Source organism: Lasioglossum baleicum, chromosome 12 (assembly GCF_051020765.1).
Source record: "Lasioglossum baleicum chromosome 12, iyLasBale1, whole genome shotgun sequence".
Lineage (NCBI taxonomy): Eukaryota > Metazoa > Arthropoda > Insecta > Hymenoptera > Halictidae > Lasioglossum > Lasioglossum baleicum.
In genome coordinates this window covers 16,438,250-16,457,128 of record NC_134940.1, presented here as the reverse complement: position 1 = coordinate 16,457,128, position 18,879 = coordinate 16,438,250, and the positions used below count along the sequence as shown (strand labels likewise).

At 50.3% G+C, this 18,879-nt stretch overlaps 1 protein-coding gene across 1 annotated transcript; it reads left to right on the top strand.

The window, feature by feature from the left end:
• The first annotated feature begins 15,989 nt into the window (after window positions 1-15,989).
• On the top strand, window positions 15,990-18,558 carry LOC143214455 (uncharacterized). Its single transcript, XM_076435539.1, has 2 exons — window positions 15,990-16,708; window positions 16,776-18,558. Exons 1-2 carry the CDS (start codon window positions 16,476-16,478, stop codon window positions 16,843-16,845), a joined length of 303 nt encoding a protein of 100 aa, XP_076291654.1. The 5' UTR covers window positions 15,990-16,475; the 3' UTR covers window positions 16,846-18,558.
• Window positions 18,559-18,879: the final 321 nt, after the last annotated feature.

Sequence of the window (18,879 nt, the reverse complement as noted above, 5' to 3'; positions counted from 1 at the left end):
CCTAACCTAACCTAACCTAACCTAACCTAACCTAACCTAACCTAACCTAACCTAACCTAACCTAACCTAACCTAACCTAACCTAACCTAACCTAACCTAACTAACCTAACCTAACCTAACCTAACCTAACCTAACCTAACCTAACCTAACCTAACCTAACCTAACCTAACCTAACCTAACCTAACCTAACCTAACCTAACCTAACCTAACCTAACCTAACCTAACCTAACCTAACCTAACCTAACCTAACCTAACCTAACCTAACCTAACCTAACCTAACCTAACCTAACCTAACCTAACCTAACCTAACCTAACCTAACCTAACCTAACCTAACCTAACCTAACCTAACCTAACCTAACCTAACCTAACCTAACCTAACCTAACCTAACCTAACCTAACCTAACCTAACCTAACCTAACCTAACCTAACCTAACCTAACCTAACCTCTCAAAAACACTCTCACAACACACTAACGCTAAACTAACCTCTCAAAAACACTCTCACAACACACTAACGCTAAACTAACCTCTCAAAAACACTCTCACAACACACTAACGCTAAACTAACCTCTCAAAAACACTCTCACAACACACTAACGCTAAACTAACCTCTCAAAAACACTCTCACAACACACTAACGCTAAACTAACCTCTCAAAAACACTCTCACAACACACTAACGCTAAACTAACCTCTCAAAAACACTCTCACAACACACTAACGCTAAACTAACCTCTCAAAAACACTCTCACAACACACTAACGCTAAACTAACCTCTCAAAAACACTCTCACAACACACTAACGCTAAACTAACCTCTCAAAAACACTCTCACAACACACTAACGCTAAACTAACCTCTCAAAAACACTCTCACAACACACTAACGCTAAACTAACCTCTCAAAAACACTCTCACAACACACTAACGCTCACACTAACCCCTAACTCTAACCCCTGCACAGGTTTTTTGGAATGCGCAGGTTTTTTGGCATGCGCATGCGCAGGTTTTTTAGGATGCGCATGCGCACATTTTTTGGCATGCGCATGCGCAGGGTTTTTTGGGATGCGCATGCGCAGGTTTTTTGGGATGCGCATGCGCAGGTTTTTTGGCATGCGCATGCGCAGGGTTTTTTGGGATGCGCATGTACAGGTTTTTTTGGGATGCGCATGCGCAGGTTTTTTGGAATGCGCATACACAGGTTTTTTGGAATGCGCATACACAGGTTTTTTGGAATGCGCATCAGCACGTTTTTTGGGATGCGCATGCGCAGGGTTTTTTGGGATGCGCATGCGCAGGTTTTTTGGGATGCGCATGCGCAGGTTTTTTGGCATGCGCATGCGCAGTTTTTTTAGGATGCGCATGCGCAGATTTTTTGGCATGCGCATGCGCAGGGTTTTTTGGGATGCGCATGCGCAGGTTTTTTGGCATGCGCATGCGCAGGGTTTTTTGGGATGCGCATGTACAGGTTTTTTTGGGATGCGCATGCGCAGGTTTTTTGGAATGCGCATACACAGGTTTTTTGGAATGCGCATACACAGGTTTTTTGGAATGCGCATCAGCACGTTTTTTGGGATGCGCATGCGCAGGGTTTTTTGGGATGCGCATGCGCAGGTTTTTTGGGATGCGCATGCGCAGGTTTTTTGGCATGCGCATGCGCAGTTTTTTTAGGATGCGCATGCGCAGATTTTTTGGCATGCGCATGCGCAGGGTTTTTTGGGATGCGCATGCGCAGGTTTTTTGGCATGCGCATGCGCAGGTTTTTTGGCATGCGCATGCGCAGGGTTTTTTGGGATGCGCATGCGCAGGTTTTTTGGGATGCGCATGCGCAGGTTTTGTGGGATGCGCATGCGCAGGTTTTTTGAAATGCGCATGCGCAGGTTTTTCGAAATGCGCATGCACAGGTTTTTTGGGATGCGCATGCGCAGGTGTTTTGGGATGCGCATGCGCAGGTTTTGTGGGATGCGCATGCGCTGGTTTTGTGGGATGCGCATGCGCAGGTTTTTGGGATGCGTATGCGCAGGTCTTTTGGGATGCGCATGCGCAGGTCTTTTGGGATGCGCATGCGCAGGTTTTTTGGAATGCGCATGCGCAGGTATTTTGGGATGCGCATGCGCAGGTGTTTTGGGATGCGCATGCGCAGGTTTTGTGGGGTGCGCATGCGCTGGTTTTGTGGGATGCGCATGCGCAGATCTTTTGGGATGCGCATGTGCAGGTTTTTTGAAATGCGCATGCGCAGGTTTTTCGAAATGCGCATGCACAGGTTTTTTGGGATGCACATGCGCAGGTATTTTGGGATGCGCATGCACTCGTTTTGTGGGATGCGCATACGCAGGTTTTTGGGATGAGCATGCGCAGGTTTTTTGAAATGCGCATGCGCAGGTTTTTGGGGATGCGCATGCGCAGGTTTTTTGGGATGCGCATGCGCTGGTTTTGTGGGATGCGCATGCGCAGGTTTTTTGGGATCGCATGTGTTTTTACTCGACTAGCCTGCGGGATGCATCCCCTAGCACGTGTTTTTACTCGACTAGCCTGCGGGAAGCATCCCCTAGCACGTGTTTTTACTCGACTAGCCTGCGGGAAGCATCCCCTAGCACGTGTTTTTACTCGACTAGCCTGCGGGATGCATCCTCTCGCACGTGTTTCTACTCGACTAGCCTGCGGGATGCATCCTCTCGCACGTGTTTTTACTCGACTAGCCTGCGGGATGCATCCCCTAGCACGTGTTTTTACTCGACTAGCCTGCGGGATGCATCCTCTCGCACGTGTTTCTACTCGACTAGCCTGCGGGATGCAGCCTCTCGCACGTGTTTTTACTCGACTAGCCTGCGGGAAGCATCCCCTAGCAAGTGTTTTTACTCGACTAGCCTGCGGGATGCATCCTCTCGCACGTGTTTTTACTCGACTAGCCTGCGGGATGCATCCTCTGGCACGTGTTTTTACTCGACTAGCCTGCGGGATGCATCCTCTCGCACGTGTTTCTACTCGACTAGCCTGCGGGATGCATCCTCTCGCACGTGTTTTTACTCGACTAGCCTGCGGGATGCATCCTCTCGCACGTGTTTCTACTCGACTAGCCTGCGGGATGCATCCTCTCGCACGTGTTTCTACTCGACTAGCCTGCGGGATGCATCCTCTCGCACGTGTTTTTACTCGACTAGCCTGCGGGAAGCATCCCCTAGCACGTGTTTTTACTCGACTAGCCTGCGGGATGCATCCCCTAGCACGTGTTTCTACTCGACTAGCCTGCGGGATGCATCCTCTCGCACGTGTTTCTACTCGACTAGCTTGCGGGATGCATCCTCTCGCACGTGTATCTACTCGACTAGCCTGCGGAGAGCATCCTCTCGCATGTGTTTTTACTCGACTAGCCTGCGGGATACATCCTCTCGCACGTGTTTCTACTCGACTAGCCTGCGGGATGCATCCTCTCGCACGTGTTTCTACTCGACTAGCCTGCGGGATGCATCCTCTCGCACGTGTTTCCACTCGACTAGCCTGCGGGATGCATCCTCTCGCACGTGTTTCTACTCGACTAGCCTGCGGGATGCATCCTCTCGCACGTGTTTTTACTCGACTAGCCTGCGGGATGCATCCTCTGGCACGTGTTTTTACTCGACTAGCCTGCGGGATGCATCCTCTCGCACGTGTTTTTACTCGACTAGCCTGCGGGGAGCATCCTCTCGCACGTGTTTTTACTCGACTAGCCTGCGGGATGCATCCTCTCGCACGTGTTTTTACTCGACTAGCCTGCGGGATACATCCTCTCGCACGTGTTTCTACTCGACTAGCCTGCGGGATGCATCATCTCGCACGTGTTTTTACTCCACTAGCCTGCGGGATGCATCCCCTCGCACGTGTTTTTACTCCACTAACCTGCGGTATGCATCCCCTAGCACGTGTTTTTACTCGACTAGCCTGCGGGAAGCATCCTCTCGCACGTGTTTCTACTCGACTAGCCTGCGGGATGCATCCTCTCGCACGTGTTTTTACTCGACTAGCCTGCGGGATACATCCTCTCGCACGTGTTTCTACTCGACTAGCCTGCGGGATGCATCCTCTCGCACGTGTTTCTACTCGACTAGCCTGCGGGATGCATCCCCTAGCACGTGTTTCTACTCGACTAGCCTGCGGGATGCATCCTCTCGCACGTGTTTTTACTCGACTAGCCTGCGGGATACATCCTCTCGCACGTGTTTCTACTCGACTAGCCTGCGGGATGCATCCTCTCGCACGTGTTTCTACTCGACTAGCCTGCGGGATGCATCCTCTCGCACGTGTTTTTACTCGACTAGCCTGCGGGATGCATCCTCTGGCACGTGTTTTTACTCGACTAGCCTGCGGGATGCATCCTCTCGCAGGTGTTTCTACTCGACTAGCCTGCGGGATGCATCCTCTCGCACGTGTTTTTACTCCACTAGCCTGCGGGATGCATACCCTCGCACGTGTTTTTACTCGACTAGCCTGCGGGATGCATCCTCTCGCACGTGTTTCTACTCGACTAGCCTGCGGGATGCATCCTCTCGCACGTGTTTCTACTCGACTAGCCTGCGGGATGCATCCTCTCGCACGTGTTTCTACTCGACTAGCCTGCGGGATGCATCCTCTCGCACGTGTTTTTACTCGACTAGCCTGCGGGATACATCCTCTCGCACGTGTTTCTACTCGACTAGCCTGCGGGATGCATCATCTCGCACGTGTTTTTACTCCACTAGCCTGCGGGATGCATCCCCTCGCACGTGTTTTTACTCCACTAACCTGCGGTATGCATCCCCTAGCACGTGTTTTTACTCGACTAGCCTGCGGGAAGCATCCTCTCGCACGTGTTTCTACTCGACTAGCCTGCGGGATGCATCCTCTCGCACGTGTTTTTACTCGACTAGCCTGCGGGATACATCCTCTCGCACGTGTTTCTACTCGACTAGCCTGCGGGATGCATCCTCTCGCACGTGTTTCTACTCGACTAGCCTGCGGGATGCATCATCTCGCACGTGTTTTTACTCCACTAGCCTGCGGGATGCATCCCCTCGCACGTGTTTTTACTCGACTAGCCTGCGGTATGCATCCCCTAGCACGTGTTTTTACTCGACTAGCCTGCGGGAAGCATCCCCTAGCACGTGTTTTTACTCGACTAGCCTGCGGGATGCATCCCCTAGCACGTGTTTCTACTCGACTAGCCTGCGGGATGCATCCTCTCGCACGTGTTTCTACTCGACTAGCTTGCGGGATGCATCCTCTCGCACGTGTATCTACTCGACTAGCCTGCGGAGAGCATCCTCTCGCATGTGTTTTTACTCGACTAGCCTGCGGGATACATCCTCTCGCACGTGTTTCTACTCGACTAGCCTGCGGGATGCATCCTCTCGCACGTGTTTCTACTCGACTAGCCTGCGGGATGCATCCTCTCGCACGTGTTTCCACTCGACTAGCCTGCGGGATGCATCCTCTCGCACGTGTTTCTACTCGACTAGCCTGCGGGATGCATCCTCTCGCACGTGTTTTTACTCGACTAGCCTGCGGGATGCATCCTCTGGCACGTGTTTTTACTCGACTAGCCTGCGGGATGCATCCTCTCGCACGTGTTTTTACTCGACTAGCCTGCGGGGAGCATCCTCTCGCACGTGTTTTTACTCGACTAGCCTGCGGGATGCATCCTCTCGCACGTGTTTTTACTCGACTAGCCTGCGGGATACATCCTCTCGCACGTGTTTCTACTCGACTAGCCTGCGGGATGCATCATCTCGCACGTGTTTTTACTCCACTAGCCTGCGGGATGCATCCCCTCGCACGTGTTTTTACTCCACTAACCTGCGGTATGCATCCCCTAGCACGTGTTTTTACTCGACTAGCCTGCGGGAAGCATCCTCTCGCACGTGTTTCTACTCGACTAGCCTGCGGGATGCATCCTCTCGCACGTGTTTTTACTCGACTAGCCTGCGGGATACATCCTCTCGCACGTGTTTCTACTCGACTAGCCTGCGGGATGCATCCTCTCGCACGTGTTTCTACTCGACTAGCCTGCGGGATGCATCCCCTAGCACGTGTTTCTACTCGACTAGCCTGCGGGATGCATCCTCTCGCACGTGTTTTTACTCGACTAGCCTGCGGGATACATCCTCTCGCACGTGTTTCTACTCGACTAGCCTGCGGGATGCATCCTCTCGCACGTGTTTCTACTCGACTAGCCTGCGGGATGCATCCTCTCGCACGTGTTTTTACTCGACTAGCCTGCGGGATGCATCCTCTGGCACGTGTTTTTACTCGACTAGCCTGCGGGATGCATCCTCTCGCACGTGTTTCTACTCGACTAGCCTGCGGGATGCATCCTCTCGCACGTGTTTTTACTCCACTAGCCTGCGGGATGCATACCCTCGCACGTGTTTTTACTCGACTAGCCTGCGGGATGCATCCTCTCGCACGTGTTTCTACTCGACTAGCCTGCGGGATGCATCCTCTCGCACGTGTTTCTACTCGACTAGCCTGCGGGATGCATCCTCTCGCACGTGTTTCTACTCGACTAGCCTGCGGGATGCATCCTCTCGCACGTGTTTTTACTCGACTAGCCTGCGGGATACATCCTCTCGCACGTGTTTCTACTCGACTAGCCTGCGGGATGCATCATCTCGCACGTGTTTTTACTCCACTAGCCTGCGGGATGCATCCCCTCGCACGTGTTTTTACTCCACTAACCTGCGGTATGCATCCCCTAGCACGTGTTTTTACTCGACTAGCCTGCGGGAAGCATCCTCTCGCACGTGTTTCTACTCGACTAGCCTGCGGGATGCATCCTCTCGCACGTGTTTTTACTCGACTAGCCTGCGGGATACATCCTCTCGCACGTGTTTCTACTCGACTAGCCTGCGGGATGCATCCTCTCGCACGTGTTTCTACTCGACTAGCCTGCGGGATGCATCCCCTAGCACGTGTTTCTACTCGACTAGCCTGCGGGATGCATCCTCTCGCACGTGTTTTTACTCGACTAGCCTGCGGGATACATCCTCTCGCACGTGTTTCTACTCGACTAGCCTGCGGGATGCATCCTCTCGCACGTGTTTCTACTCGACTAGCCTGCGGGATGCATCCTCTCGCACGTGTTTTTACTCGACTAGCCTGCGGGATGCATCCTCTGGCACGTGTTTTTACTCGACTAGCCTGCGGGATGCATCCTCTCGCACGTGTTTCTACTCGACTAGCCTGCGGGATGCATCCTCTCGCACGTGTTTCTACTCGACTAGCCTGCGGGATGCATCCTCTCGCACGTGTTTTTACTCCACTAGCCTGCGGGATGCATACCCTCGCACGTGTTTTTACTCGACTAGCCTGCGGTATGCATCCCCTAGCACGTGTTTTTACTCGACTAGCCTGCGGGAAGCATCCCCTAGCACGTGTTTTTACTCGACTAGCCTGCGGGATGCATCCCCTAGCACGTGTTTCTACTCGACTAGCCTGCGGGATGCATCCTCTCGCACGTGTTTCTACTCGACTAGCTTGCGGGATGCATCCTCTCGCACGTGTATCTACTCGACTAGCCTGCGGAGAGCATCCTCTCGCACGTGTTTCTACTCGACTAGCCTGCGGGATGCATCCTCTCGCACGTGTTTCTACTCGACTAGCCTGCGGGATGCATCCTCTCGCACGTGTTTCCACTCGACTAGCCTGCGGGATGCATCCTCTCGCACGTGTTTCTACTCGACTAGCCTGCGGGATGCATCCTCTCGCACGTGTTTTTACTCGACTAGCCTGCGGGATGCATCCTCTGGCACGTCTTTTTACTCGACTAGCCTGCGGGATGCATCCTCTCGCACGTGTTTTTACTCGACTAGCCTGCGGGGAGCATCCTCTCGCACGTGTTTTTACTCGACTAGCCTGCGGGATGCATCCTCTCGCACGTGTTTTTACTCGACTAGCCTGCGGGATACATCCTCTCGCACGTGTTTCTACTCGACTAGCCTGCGGGATGCATCATCTCGCACGTGTTTTTACTCCACTAGCCTGCGGGATGCATCCCCTCGCACGTGTTTTTACTCCACTAACCTGCGGTATGCATCCCCTAGCACGTGTTTTTACTCGACTAGCCTGCGGGAAGCATCCTCTCGCACGTGTTTCTACTCGACTAGCCTGCGGGATGCATCCTCTCGCACGTGTTTTTACTCGACTAGCCTGCGGGATACATCCTCTCGCACGTGTTTCTACTCGACTAGCCTGCGGGATGCATCCTCTCGCACGTGTTTCTACTCGACTAGCCTGCGGGATGCATCCCCTAGCACGTGTTTCTACTCGACTAGCCTGCGGGATGCATCCTCTCGCACGTGTTTTTACTCGACTAGCCTGCGGGATACATCCTCTCGCACGTGTTTCTACTCGACTAGCCTGCGGGATGCATCCTCTCGCACGTGTTTCTACTCGACTAGCCTGCGGGATGCATCCTCTCGCACGTGTTTTTACTCGACTAGCCTGCGGGATGCATCCTCTGGCACGTGTTTTTACTCGACTAGCCTGCGGGATGCATCCTCTCGCACGTGTTTCTACTCGACTAGCCTGCGGGATGCATCCTCTCGCACGTGTTTTTACTCGACTAGCCTGCGGGATACATCCTCTCGCACGTGTTTCTACTCGACTAGCCTGCGGGATGCATCATCTCGCACGTGTTTTTACTCCACTAGCCTGCGGGATGCATCCCCTCGCACGTGTTTTTACTCCACTAACCTGCGGTATGCATCCCCTAGCACGTGTTTTTACTCGACTAGCCTGCGGGAAGCATCCTCTCGCACGTGTTTCTACTCGACTAGCCTGCGGGATGCATCCTCTCGCACGTGTTTTTACTCGACTAGCCTGCGGGATACATCCTCTCGCACGTGTTTCTACTCGACTAGCCTGCGGGATGCATCCTCTCGCACGTGTTTCTACTCGACTAGCCTGCGGGATGCATCCCCTAGCACGTGTTTCTACTCGACTAGCCTGCGGGATGCATCCTCTCGCACGTGTTTCCACTCGACTAGCCTGCGGGATGCATCCTCTCGCACGTGTTTCTACTCGACTAGCCTGCGGGATGCATCCTCTCGCACGTGTTTTTACTCGACTAGCCTGCGGGATGCATCCTCTGGCACGTGTTTTTACTCGACTAGCCTGCGGGATGCATCCTCTCGCACGTGTTTTTACTCGACTAGCCTGCGGGGAGCATCCTCTCGCACGTGTTTTTACTCGACTAGCCTGCGGGATGCATCATCTCGCACGTGTTTTTACTCCACTAGCCTGCGGGATGCATCCCCTCGCACGTGTTTTTACTCCACTAACCTGCGGTATGCATCCCCTAGCACGTGTTTTTACTCGACTAGCCTGCGGGAAGCATCCCCTAGCACGTGTTTTTACTCGACTAGCCTGCGGGATGCATCCCCTAGCACGTGTTTTTACTCGACTAGCCTGCGGGAAGCATCCTCTCGCACGTGTTTTTACTCGACTAGCCTGCGGGATGCATCCTCTCGCACGTGTTTTTACTCGACTAGCCTGCGGGGAGCATCCTCTCGCACGTGTTTTTACTCGACTAGCCTGCGGGATGCATCATCTCGCACGTGTTTTTACTCCACTAGCCTGCCGTATGCATCCCCTAGCACGTGTTTTTACTCGACTAGCCTGCGGGAAGCATCCCCTAGCACGTGTTTTTACTCGACTAGCCTGCGGGATGCATCCCCTAGCACGTGTTTTTACTCGACTAGCCTGCGGGAAGCATCCTCTCGCACGTGTTTTTACTCGGCTAGCCTGCGGGATGCATCCTCTCGCACGTGTTTTTACTCGACTAGCCTGCGGGATGCATCCTCTCGCACGTGTTTTTACTCGACTAGCCTGCGGGATGCATCCTCTCGCACGTGTTTTTACTCGACTAGCCTGCGGGATGCATCCTCTGGCACGTGTTTTTACTCGACTAGCCTGCGGGATGCATCCTCTCGCACGTGTTTCTACTCGACTAGCCTGCGGGATGCATCCTCTCGCACGTGTTTCTACTCGACTAGCCTGCGGGAAGCATCCTCTCGCACGTGTTTCTACTCGACTAGCCTGCGGGATGCATCCTCTCGCACGTGTTTCTACTCGACTAGCCTGCGGGATGCATCCTCTCGCACGTGTTTCTACTCGACTAGCCTGCGGGATGCATCCTCTCGCACGTGTTTCTACTCGACTAGCCTGCGGGAAGCATCCTCTCGCACGTGTTTCTACTCGACTAGCCTGCGGGATGCATCCTCTCGCACGTGTTTCTACTCGACTAGCCTGCGGGATGCATCCTCTCGCACGTGTTTCTACTCGACTAGCCTGCGGGATGCATCCTCTCGCACGTGTTTTTACTCCACTAGCCTGCGGGATGCATCCCCTCGCACGTGTTTTTACTCGACTAGCCTGCGGGAAGCATCCCCTAGCACGTGTTTTTACTCGACTAGCCTGCGGGATGCATCCTCTCGCACGTGTTTTTACTCGACTAGCCTGCGGGATGCATCCTCTGGCACGTGTTTTTACTCGACTAGCCTGCGGGATGCATCCTCTCGCACGTGTTTCTACACGACTAGCCTGCGGGAAGCATCCTCTCGCACGTGTTTTTACTCGACTAGCCTGCGGGAAGCATCCCCTAGCACGTGTTTTTACTCGACTAGCCTGCGGGATGCATCCCCTAGCACGTGTTTCTACTCGACTAGCCTGCGGGATGCATCCTCTCGCACGTGTTTCTACTCGACTAGCCTGCGGGATGCAGCCTCTCGCACGTGTTTTTACTCGACTAGCCTGCGGAGAGCATCCTCTCGCACGTGTTTTTACTCGACTAGCCTGCGGAGAGCATCCTCTCGCACGTGTTTTTACTCGACTAGCCTGCGGGGAGCATCCTCTCGCACGTGTTTTTACTCGACTAGCCTGCGGGATGCATCCTCTCGCACGTGTTTTTACTCGACTAGCCTGCGGGATGCATCCCCTCGCACGTGTTTTTACTCGACTAGCCTGCGGGATGCATCCTCTCGCACGTGTTTCTACTCGACTAGCTTGCGGGATGCATCCTCTCGCACGTGTATCTACTCGACTAGCCTGCGGAGAGCATCCTCTCGCACGTGTTTTTACTCGACTAGCCTGCGGGAAGCATCCTCTCGCACTTGTTTTTACTCGACTAGCCGGCGGGATGCATCCTCTCGCACGTGTTTCTACTCGACTAGCCTGCGGGATGCAGCCTCTCGCACGTGTTTTTACTCGACTAGCCTGCGGGAAGCATCCTCTCGCACGTGTTTTTACTCGGCTAGCCTGCGGGATGCATCCTCTCGCACGTGTTTTTACTCGACTAGCCTGCGGGATGCATCCTCTCGCACGTGTTTTTACTCGACTAGCCTGCGGGATGCATCCTCTCGCACGTGTTTTTACTCGACTAGCCTGCGGGATGCATCCTCTGGCACGTGTTTTTACTCGACTAGCCTGCGGGATGCATCCTCTCGCACGTGTTTCTACTCGACTAGCCTGCGGGATGCATCCTCTCGCACGTGTTTCTACTCGACTAGCCTGCGGGAAGCATCCTCTCGCACGTGTTTCTACTCGACTAGCCTGCGGGATGCATCCTCTCGCACGTGTTTCTACTCGACTAGCCTGCGGGATGCATCCTCTCGCACGTGTTTCTACTCGACTAGCCTGCGGGATGCATCCTCTCGCACGTGTTTCTACTCGACTAGCCTGCGGGAAGCATCCTCTCGCACGTGTTTCTACTCGACTAGCCTGCGGGATGCATCCTCTCGCACGTGTTTCTACTCGACTAGCCTGCGGGATGCATCCTCTCGCACGTGTTTCTACTCGACTAGCCTGCGGGATGCATCCTCTCGCACGTGTTTTTACTCCACTAGCCTGCGGGATGCATCCCCTCGCACGTGTTTTTACTCGACTAGCCTGCGGGAAGCATCCCCTAGCACGTGTTTTTACTCGACTAGCCTGCGGGATGCATCCTCTCGCACGTGTTTTTACTCGACTAGCCTGCGGGATGCATCCTCTGGCACGTGTTTTTACTCGACTAGCCTGCGGGATGCATCCTCTCGCACGTGTTTCTACACGACTAGCCTGCGGGAAGCATCCTCTCGCACGTGTTTTTACTCGACTAGCCTGCGGGAAGCATCCCCTAGCACGTGTTTTTACTCGACTAGCCTGCGGGATGCATCCCCTAGCACGTGTTTCTACTCGACTAGCCTGCGGGATGCATCCTCTCGCACGTGTTTCTACTCGACTAGCCTGCGGGATGCAGCCTCTCGCACGTGTTTTTACTCGACTAGCCTGCGGAGAGCATCCTCTCGCACGTGTTTTTACTCGACTAGCCTGCGGAGAGCATCCTCTCGCACGTGTTTTTACTCGACTAGCCTGCGGGGAGCATCCTCTCGCACGTGTTTTTACTCGACTAGCCTGCGGGATGCATCCTCTCGCACGTGTTTTTACTCGACTAGCCTGCGGGATGCATCCCCTCGCACGTGTTTTTACTCGACTAGCCTGCGGGATGCATCCTCTCGCACGTGTTTCTACTCGACTAGCTTGCGGGATGCATCCTCTCGCACGTGTATCTACTCGACTAGCCTGCGGAGAGCATCCTCTCGCACGTGTTTTTACTCGACTAGCCTGCGGGAAGCATCCTCTCGCACTTGTTTTTACTCGACTAGCCGGCGGGATGCATCCTCTCGCACGTGTTTCTACTCGACTAGCCTGCGGGATGCAGCCTCTCGCACGTGTTTTTACTCGACTAGCCTGCGGAGAGCATCCTCTCGCACGTGTTTTTACTCGACTAGCCTGCGGAGAGCATCCTCTCGCACGTGTTTTTACTCGACTAGCCTGCGGGGAGCATCCTCTCGCACGTGTTTTTACTCGACTAGCCTGCGGGATGCATCCTCTCGCACGTGTTTTTACTCGACTAGCCTGCGGGATGCATCCCCTCGCACGTGTTTTTACTCGACTAGCCTGCGGGATGCATCCTCTCGCACGTGTTTCTACTCGACTAGCTTGCGGGATGCATCCTCTCGCACGTGTATCTACTCGACTAGCCTGCGGAGAGCATCCTCTCGCACGTGTTTTTACTCGACTAGCCTGCGGGAAGCATCCTCTCGCACTTGTTTTTACTCGACTAGCCGGCGGGATGCATCCTCTCGCACGTGTTTTTACTCGACTAGCCTGCGGGATGCATCCTCTGGCACGTGTTTTTACTCGACTAGCCTGCGGGATGCATCCTCTCGCACGTGTTTCTACTCGACTAGCCTGCGGGATGCATCCTCTCGCACGTGTTTCTACTCGACTAGCCTGCGGGAAGCATCCTCTCGCACGTGTTTCTACTCGACTAGCCTGCGGGATGCATCCTCTCGCTCGTGTTTCTACTCGACTAGCCTGCGGGATGCATCCTCTCCCACGTGTTTTTACTCGACTAGCCTGCGGGATGCATCTTCTCGCACGTGTTTTTACTCGACTAGCCTGCGGGAAGCATCCTCTCGCACGTGTTTTTACTCGACTAGCCGTGATTACTCACCGTGAGAAGACTTTCCTTGCGGATCTGACCATCAGGATCTGACCATGCGTTCCAATTAAAATAGTTCAGCTAGTAGATCTGCTTTGTACACCACATGTAAAAGAAAAATATAAAGAAACACAAAGTATCGTATTCATTACTCAGAAAAATGATTACATTTTATAGGCAAAAAATACTTATCTAAATTATCTTTTTCACACAGAATTATTCGGGAGCTGTGAAATCAATTCTATACATTCGTGTAATTTTTCAGTCCTTCGCTCTTCGTTGTCAATGTTTTAATCAGGGGGTCCAAGCTGGTCCAAGCTGTAATGGGAATAGTTTAACCAGTAAGTTGCGTATCCCGAATGTCAGGCGGCGTTGGTGTCGCTGCAGTTTTTGCGTGCGTGTGCCTATCGCGCCAAAAGCTACGAGAGTCATTCATTGCGATACATATACCAAAATTTTCGACGGTTTTATAAGATCGTCGGTGGGCCAATCAGCTAAAGAGTTGGACTACCAAGCGGTAGACCGAGGTTCGAATCCTGGTCGGGTAAACAGTTTTTTCTCCAACCGTCTACCGCTTTATATCTATATATACTGTTATTAGTTCCGTTCCCAGATCATAGGCGGCGCTGAAATACTGGTTAAATTTTTAACACGCCAGCTTGGACCCCCTGGTTTTAATTCACAATCACATTAATATTAAAAATCGAACAATCTACTCATTTTTCCGTGGCACGTGTTATATTTACATATAATTAATGTACTCTTCCTGCACAAATCTTATCTCTTAATACAGACACTATCGAAACCATATTTCGAGTAAAAACATTATAACCTAAAATTTATTGCACACACCAAAAACCATTCATTTCTACACTTCAAAAATTAATTCGTCTAGGTGTATTTGGCAGATCCTTCACAAGAATTCATAAACCTAGATATGCACTTCCATCATTTCCATCTGCCATCGGCCGTATTTCCATCTGCGTTCAAAATTACTGTAAGCAATTCTAGCAATTTTATATTTTATCTGTGCCCAATAAAGATGAATCCAATTGTATTTGTGCGCAATCGAGATGTGACCGATTCTTCTTGTGCGCAATCGAGATGTGTCCGAATCTTCTTGTGCGCAATCGAGATGTGTCCGATTGTACTTGTGCCCAATCATGCTGTGTCCAAAAGATATGTGCGCAATGTGCATGTGGGCAATCGTATTGTGCGCAACTAAAGGCCTCTCTTTTTACTCGACTAGCCTGCGGGATGCATCCTCTCGCACGTGTTTTTCACTCGACTAACCTGCGGGATGCATCCTCTCGCACGTGTTTTTACATGACTAGCCTGCGGGATGCATCCTCTCGCACGTGTTTTTACTCGACTAGCCTGCGGGATGCATCCTCTTCGCACGTGTTTTTACTCGACTAACCCGCGGAATGCATCCTCTCGCACGTGTTTTTACTCGACTAATGAATGAAAATCGCTTAAAGAGTGTAACAGAATAAATACTCGATATTTTTTGGAACCTTACATTTTGCAAAATATTAACGAGTTTCTTCCGATGGTGATTTGTCACCGATTCACCTTGTGTATCGAAGGGTCAAGAGACTTCGCGAATATCTCATGAAGAAACTAGCAATTCTCAAGCTGTCGGAACGTGACCGTATTGTATAATTAACTTCTTCCTTGCATCAGTTTAAAATTGCTCGAATAACTTCGAATTCCAATGATTACAAAATGAAGATCAAGTACTCACCGTTCACTATTATGGTGACACTTTCCCTGTCAACAGTTTCCGTCCACACATGAATGTGAAGAACTGTCCAAATTGTTCAAAAATGTTTGAAAATGATTCCTCTATCGAATTTCAATTGGAATAGGAAGAATACGATGTATGGAACAGAGTCAAAAATCAATATCGATTTAGCGATCGCACAACTATGTTTCGAGCACCGCAAATCGAAAGTGTTTGTGTGAGTCACTGTGAGTCTCTGTTTAATATCGTGCGGTGATACATAGTCGCGCCGTGATCTACTTATTGGCACAGACGAGGTATAAGGAATCTCGTCGGTGTTATTGCTTCATCGAAATGGGAACAAACTCGAACTTTCTTATCGCAATCAATTTTTCATTAAACGAATAATTTGATAATTTCTCGACAGGGGAAATACGCGAATAATCTTTTCCTTTTTTCATCTTCCATTTCGTCGACCGTTTTGCGAACCCATTTGTTTTTCCCGCCTTTTTCACAATACGTTAATACAATCGGCTACAAAAGTTCGTACTCGCGCGCACAAAATCGGAATTATTCACATTTTGCAATGCTCTTCACGTTCTTTGAAACGAAAAACACAACTAAACTGAGAACCAGCGTACATAGAAATCTGAAAAAATTCGTTACAAAATTTAGAGCATTTCGAAAATTCGAAGGAGCTCTTCATGGCTACACGCGATATCGGTAAGTCCGGGATTTCGTAATTTCGCTTCGGTCGTGTACTCAGGCAAATCAATATGTATGTATCATGTATGTATGTATCTACACGGGAAAACAATCCTTCATTTTTTTGGTTAATTTTTTAGTGAAATATTAATAATTTCGATTCGAAACTTGATAATTGCTGCGAGGGGGCACGCAATGGCTCAGTGGGTAGAGCGCGCGCCTACAGACTACAGACTCCGTGATCGCGGGTTCGATCCCCGACGCCGGCACCTCTGGAAATATACTCCATGTGCTCTGTAAACTGTGGAGCCTAAGGTGGTTCGGAACCCACCTTATAAAAACTACTGTAGGTCCCGTCGCGAAATAATTCCTGAATAGGAGTTCACAAAGCGACGTAAAATAAGCAAAAAAAAAAATTGCTGCGAGAAAAGCTAGAGGTTACATACTTCTTGGAAAACGATTCGGTGCGCGAAGTATATCATTTCGTAGAATTGAAATCGTCGGGGAAATTCCGAAATGGCGCAACGTGTTCGCGTTCAGCTATTCTCATGAATGAAGTTACTCCTGTTTTATATCAACAGGCGTCCCTTGTCTTACTATACAGGCCGAAACATCGATCTATTATTCCTCCGGGATATCCTGCTCCCTCGACTGGCAACGTTTTCCGCCTGGCAGGGTAGTATCGACGAACCGAAATGCCCGGCCCAACGCAGACTTATACTACTGACTACCGACGCGACGCGACGACCAGCCTCGTTTCCTCACTACGAACCAAATGCACTTACGTAAGTACTTACATTTATGCATCCGCTTAACCTCAAATTAAATAATTAACGCATCGATCGGTTTCAGGAATTCATACGGATTTTTATTTATAGAAGAGGTATGCGTTGCAACGGTTATCAGCCATTCGATAGCGTAATGTACTGTATTGTCTATTTATGTACATATTTATATAGTTGTTTCCTTTTTAACCTCAAAATTAATCCCCGCGAAACGTTAACTCTTATGAAATGATTTGTTTGCAGACATTTAGGTAACTGAAATTCGTACGGGTTATATTTCGGAAAAAAGCGTGGCTTGCAAGGGAACTTATCGAAGAAATTGATTTATTCGGGCGCCGACGACAGCGAAGTATAAATTTTCTGATTCCGTAGAAAGAACAAAGAAAACGCGTGTCTGGAGCCCGGATTCTAATTGTAAGACCAAATAAACCGGATTTACGACGTTCTGGATCTGCGATCCCAACATGGAAATATTACGTCGAGACAGACGATACCTTGGTCCAGGACCCGTCAATGGAACATCCCTGAATCCTGGTTCCTCCTTCTCCCTCCGTTATCACCACACCACGCGGCGTGTACATCCCCTCTCTCGTCAGGTTCTCGAAGCTACGGGGATTCGTCGTTCCCAGAATCAACGGGTGACGTCAATGGTGACTAGAGAGAGAGAGAGAGAGAGAGAGAGAGAGAGAGAGAGAGAGAGAGAGAGAGGGGGGATGATGAGAGCGAAGAGTGGAGAGAGGAGAGTGGAGAGAGGAGAGAGGTGAGAGGTTCAACCTTCGGTACGTCAAGCATGTCGAGCTCGTCGAGCACGTCGGATTATATTATTTCACGGAACTCTCGTGCAATTACCGGCCGATGGAGGTCCTCCTGGTCCTTCCGATCCTTCTGTTCGGCGAAATCTCGCGCGTGCGAGGATTAATCGAACTACGGCGACGCGTAAATTAACTCTCCCCGTTTTACCGGAAGCGATGGAACGGGGGTGAGACGGGTCGAGCGTCAGTAACCCTCCCCTTCTCGTCGTCTTCTCTCTTCTCTTTCCACTTCATTGACTGTCTGTGCGGCCGTGACGCAGAAAGACACGACGCACAATGGTCCAAACGGCCGATTTAGGATTGCAAAAATCAAAAAACCAAACATGAAGTAGGCATTTAATACTGTTTCTTACATCAACACACATGTCTGTAGAAGCTAAAATCGACAATTTTACTTGTCGAATCAATTATTGTTAAGTGTGGCATAGGTTGAAAGTAGCAGTATGAAAAGTACATCGATATAAAGGATATCCTTTTCACCTATTATTTATTGTTTAGAACGTTAATATTGATTCTAATTATAATAGCCGTGTTCAGAAGCATTAGGAAGATATGAAAAAAAGATGAAACAATTTTTCGGAAGTGTTTGAATAATGTTTCTCAAGGGAGTATTAAGAAATTTATTTTTTAAGTTTTTTAAGAAGAATTGTGTACAAGTTTCTCTTTTCTGTCACTGTAAATTAAAACTGGCATTATAAATTGAAAAACGATGCTTCCTCTGCTATATTTTAAGAAAAAACAATATTTCAATAAACTTACGGAACTCTATTAGCCTTCTTTATACTTACCTAATGTGTATAGAATACATGTAACACAGAATTATTGATTATTAGAAGCGTTTAGACTTTTGCAGTCCTAAATCGGCCGTTTGGACCACTGTGCGACGGCAGCGTTCCCAGAAAAGTTCTGTTTACGCGTTAAGCTATGTCCAATTGTCCACACTGAAGCAACATCGAGCAACTCTTTGTCGCCTCCATTTATTCGGCATAGAAGAAAAGAACGCGACAAAAAGTTGCCCGATGTTGCTTCAACGTGGACATCCACGAAGAGAGCGAAATCTACGATTAGCTATTGATCCTGGATCCTCATCGAATTTGAATAAAATGGACGGACTGAGAGACTATCTTGAAAAACAGAAGAGAATAGCCAAACTGCGACCAATTTACTGCCGACAATCTTGAAAAACTGCAATTTTTACCATCTATAAACGTTTGTAGCTCATTGCAACGTCGACCGATTTTGACGAAATTTTCAAAATATGTTTAATCGACACAGATCTACAAAACGTATTTTTTAAATTTTCAATATATAAAAAAGTTAAAAATTCAATTTTCAGTATTTTTTCAACAATTCCGATCA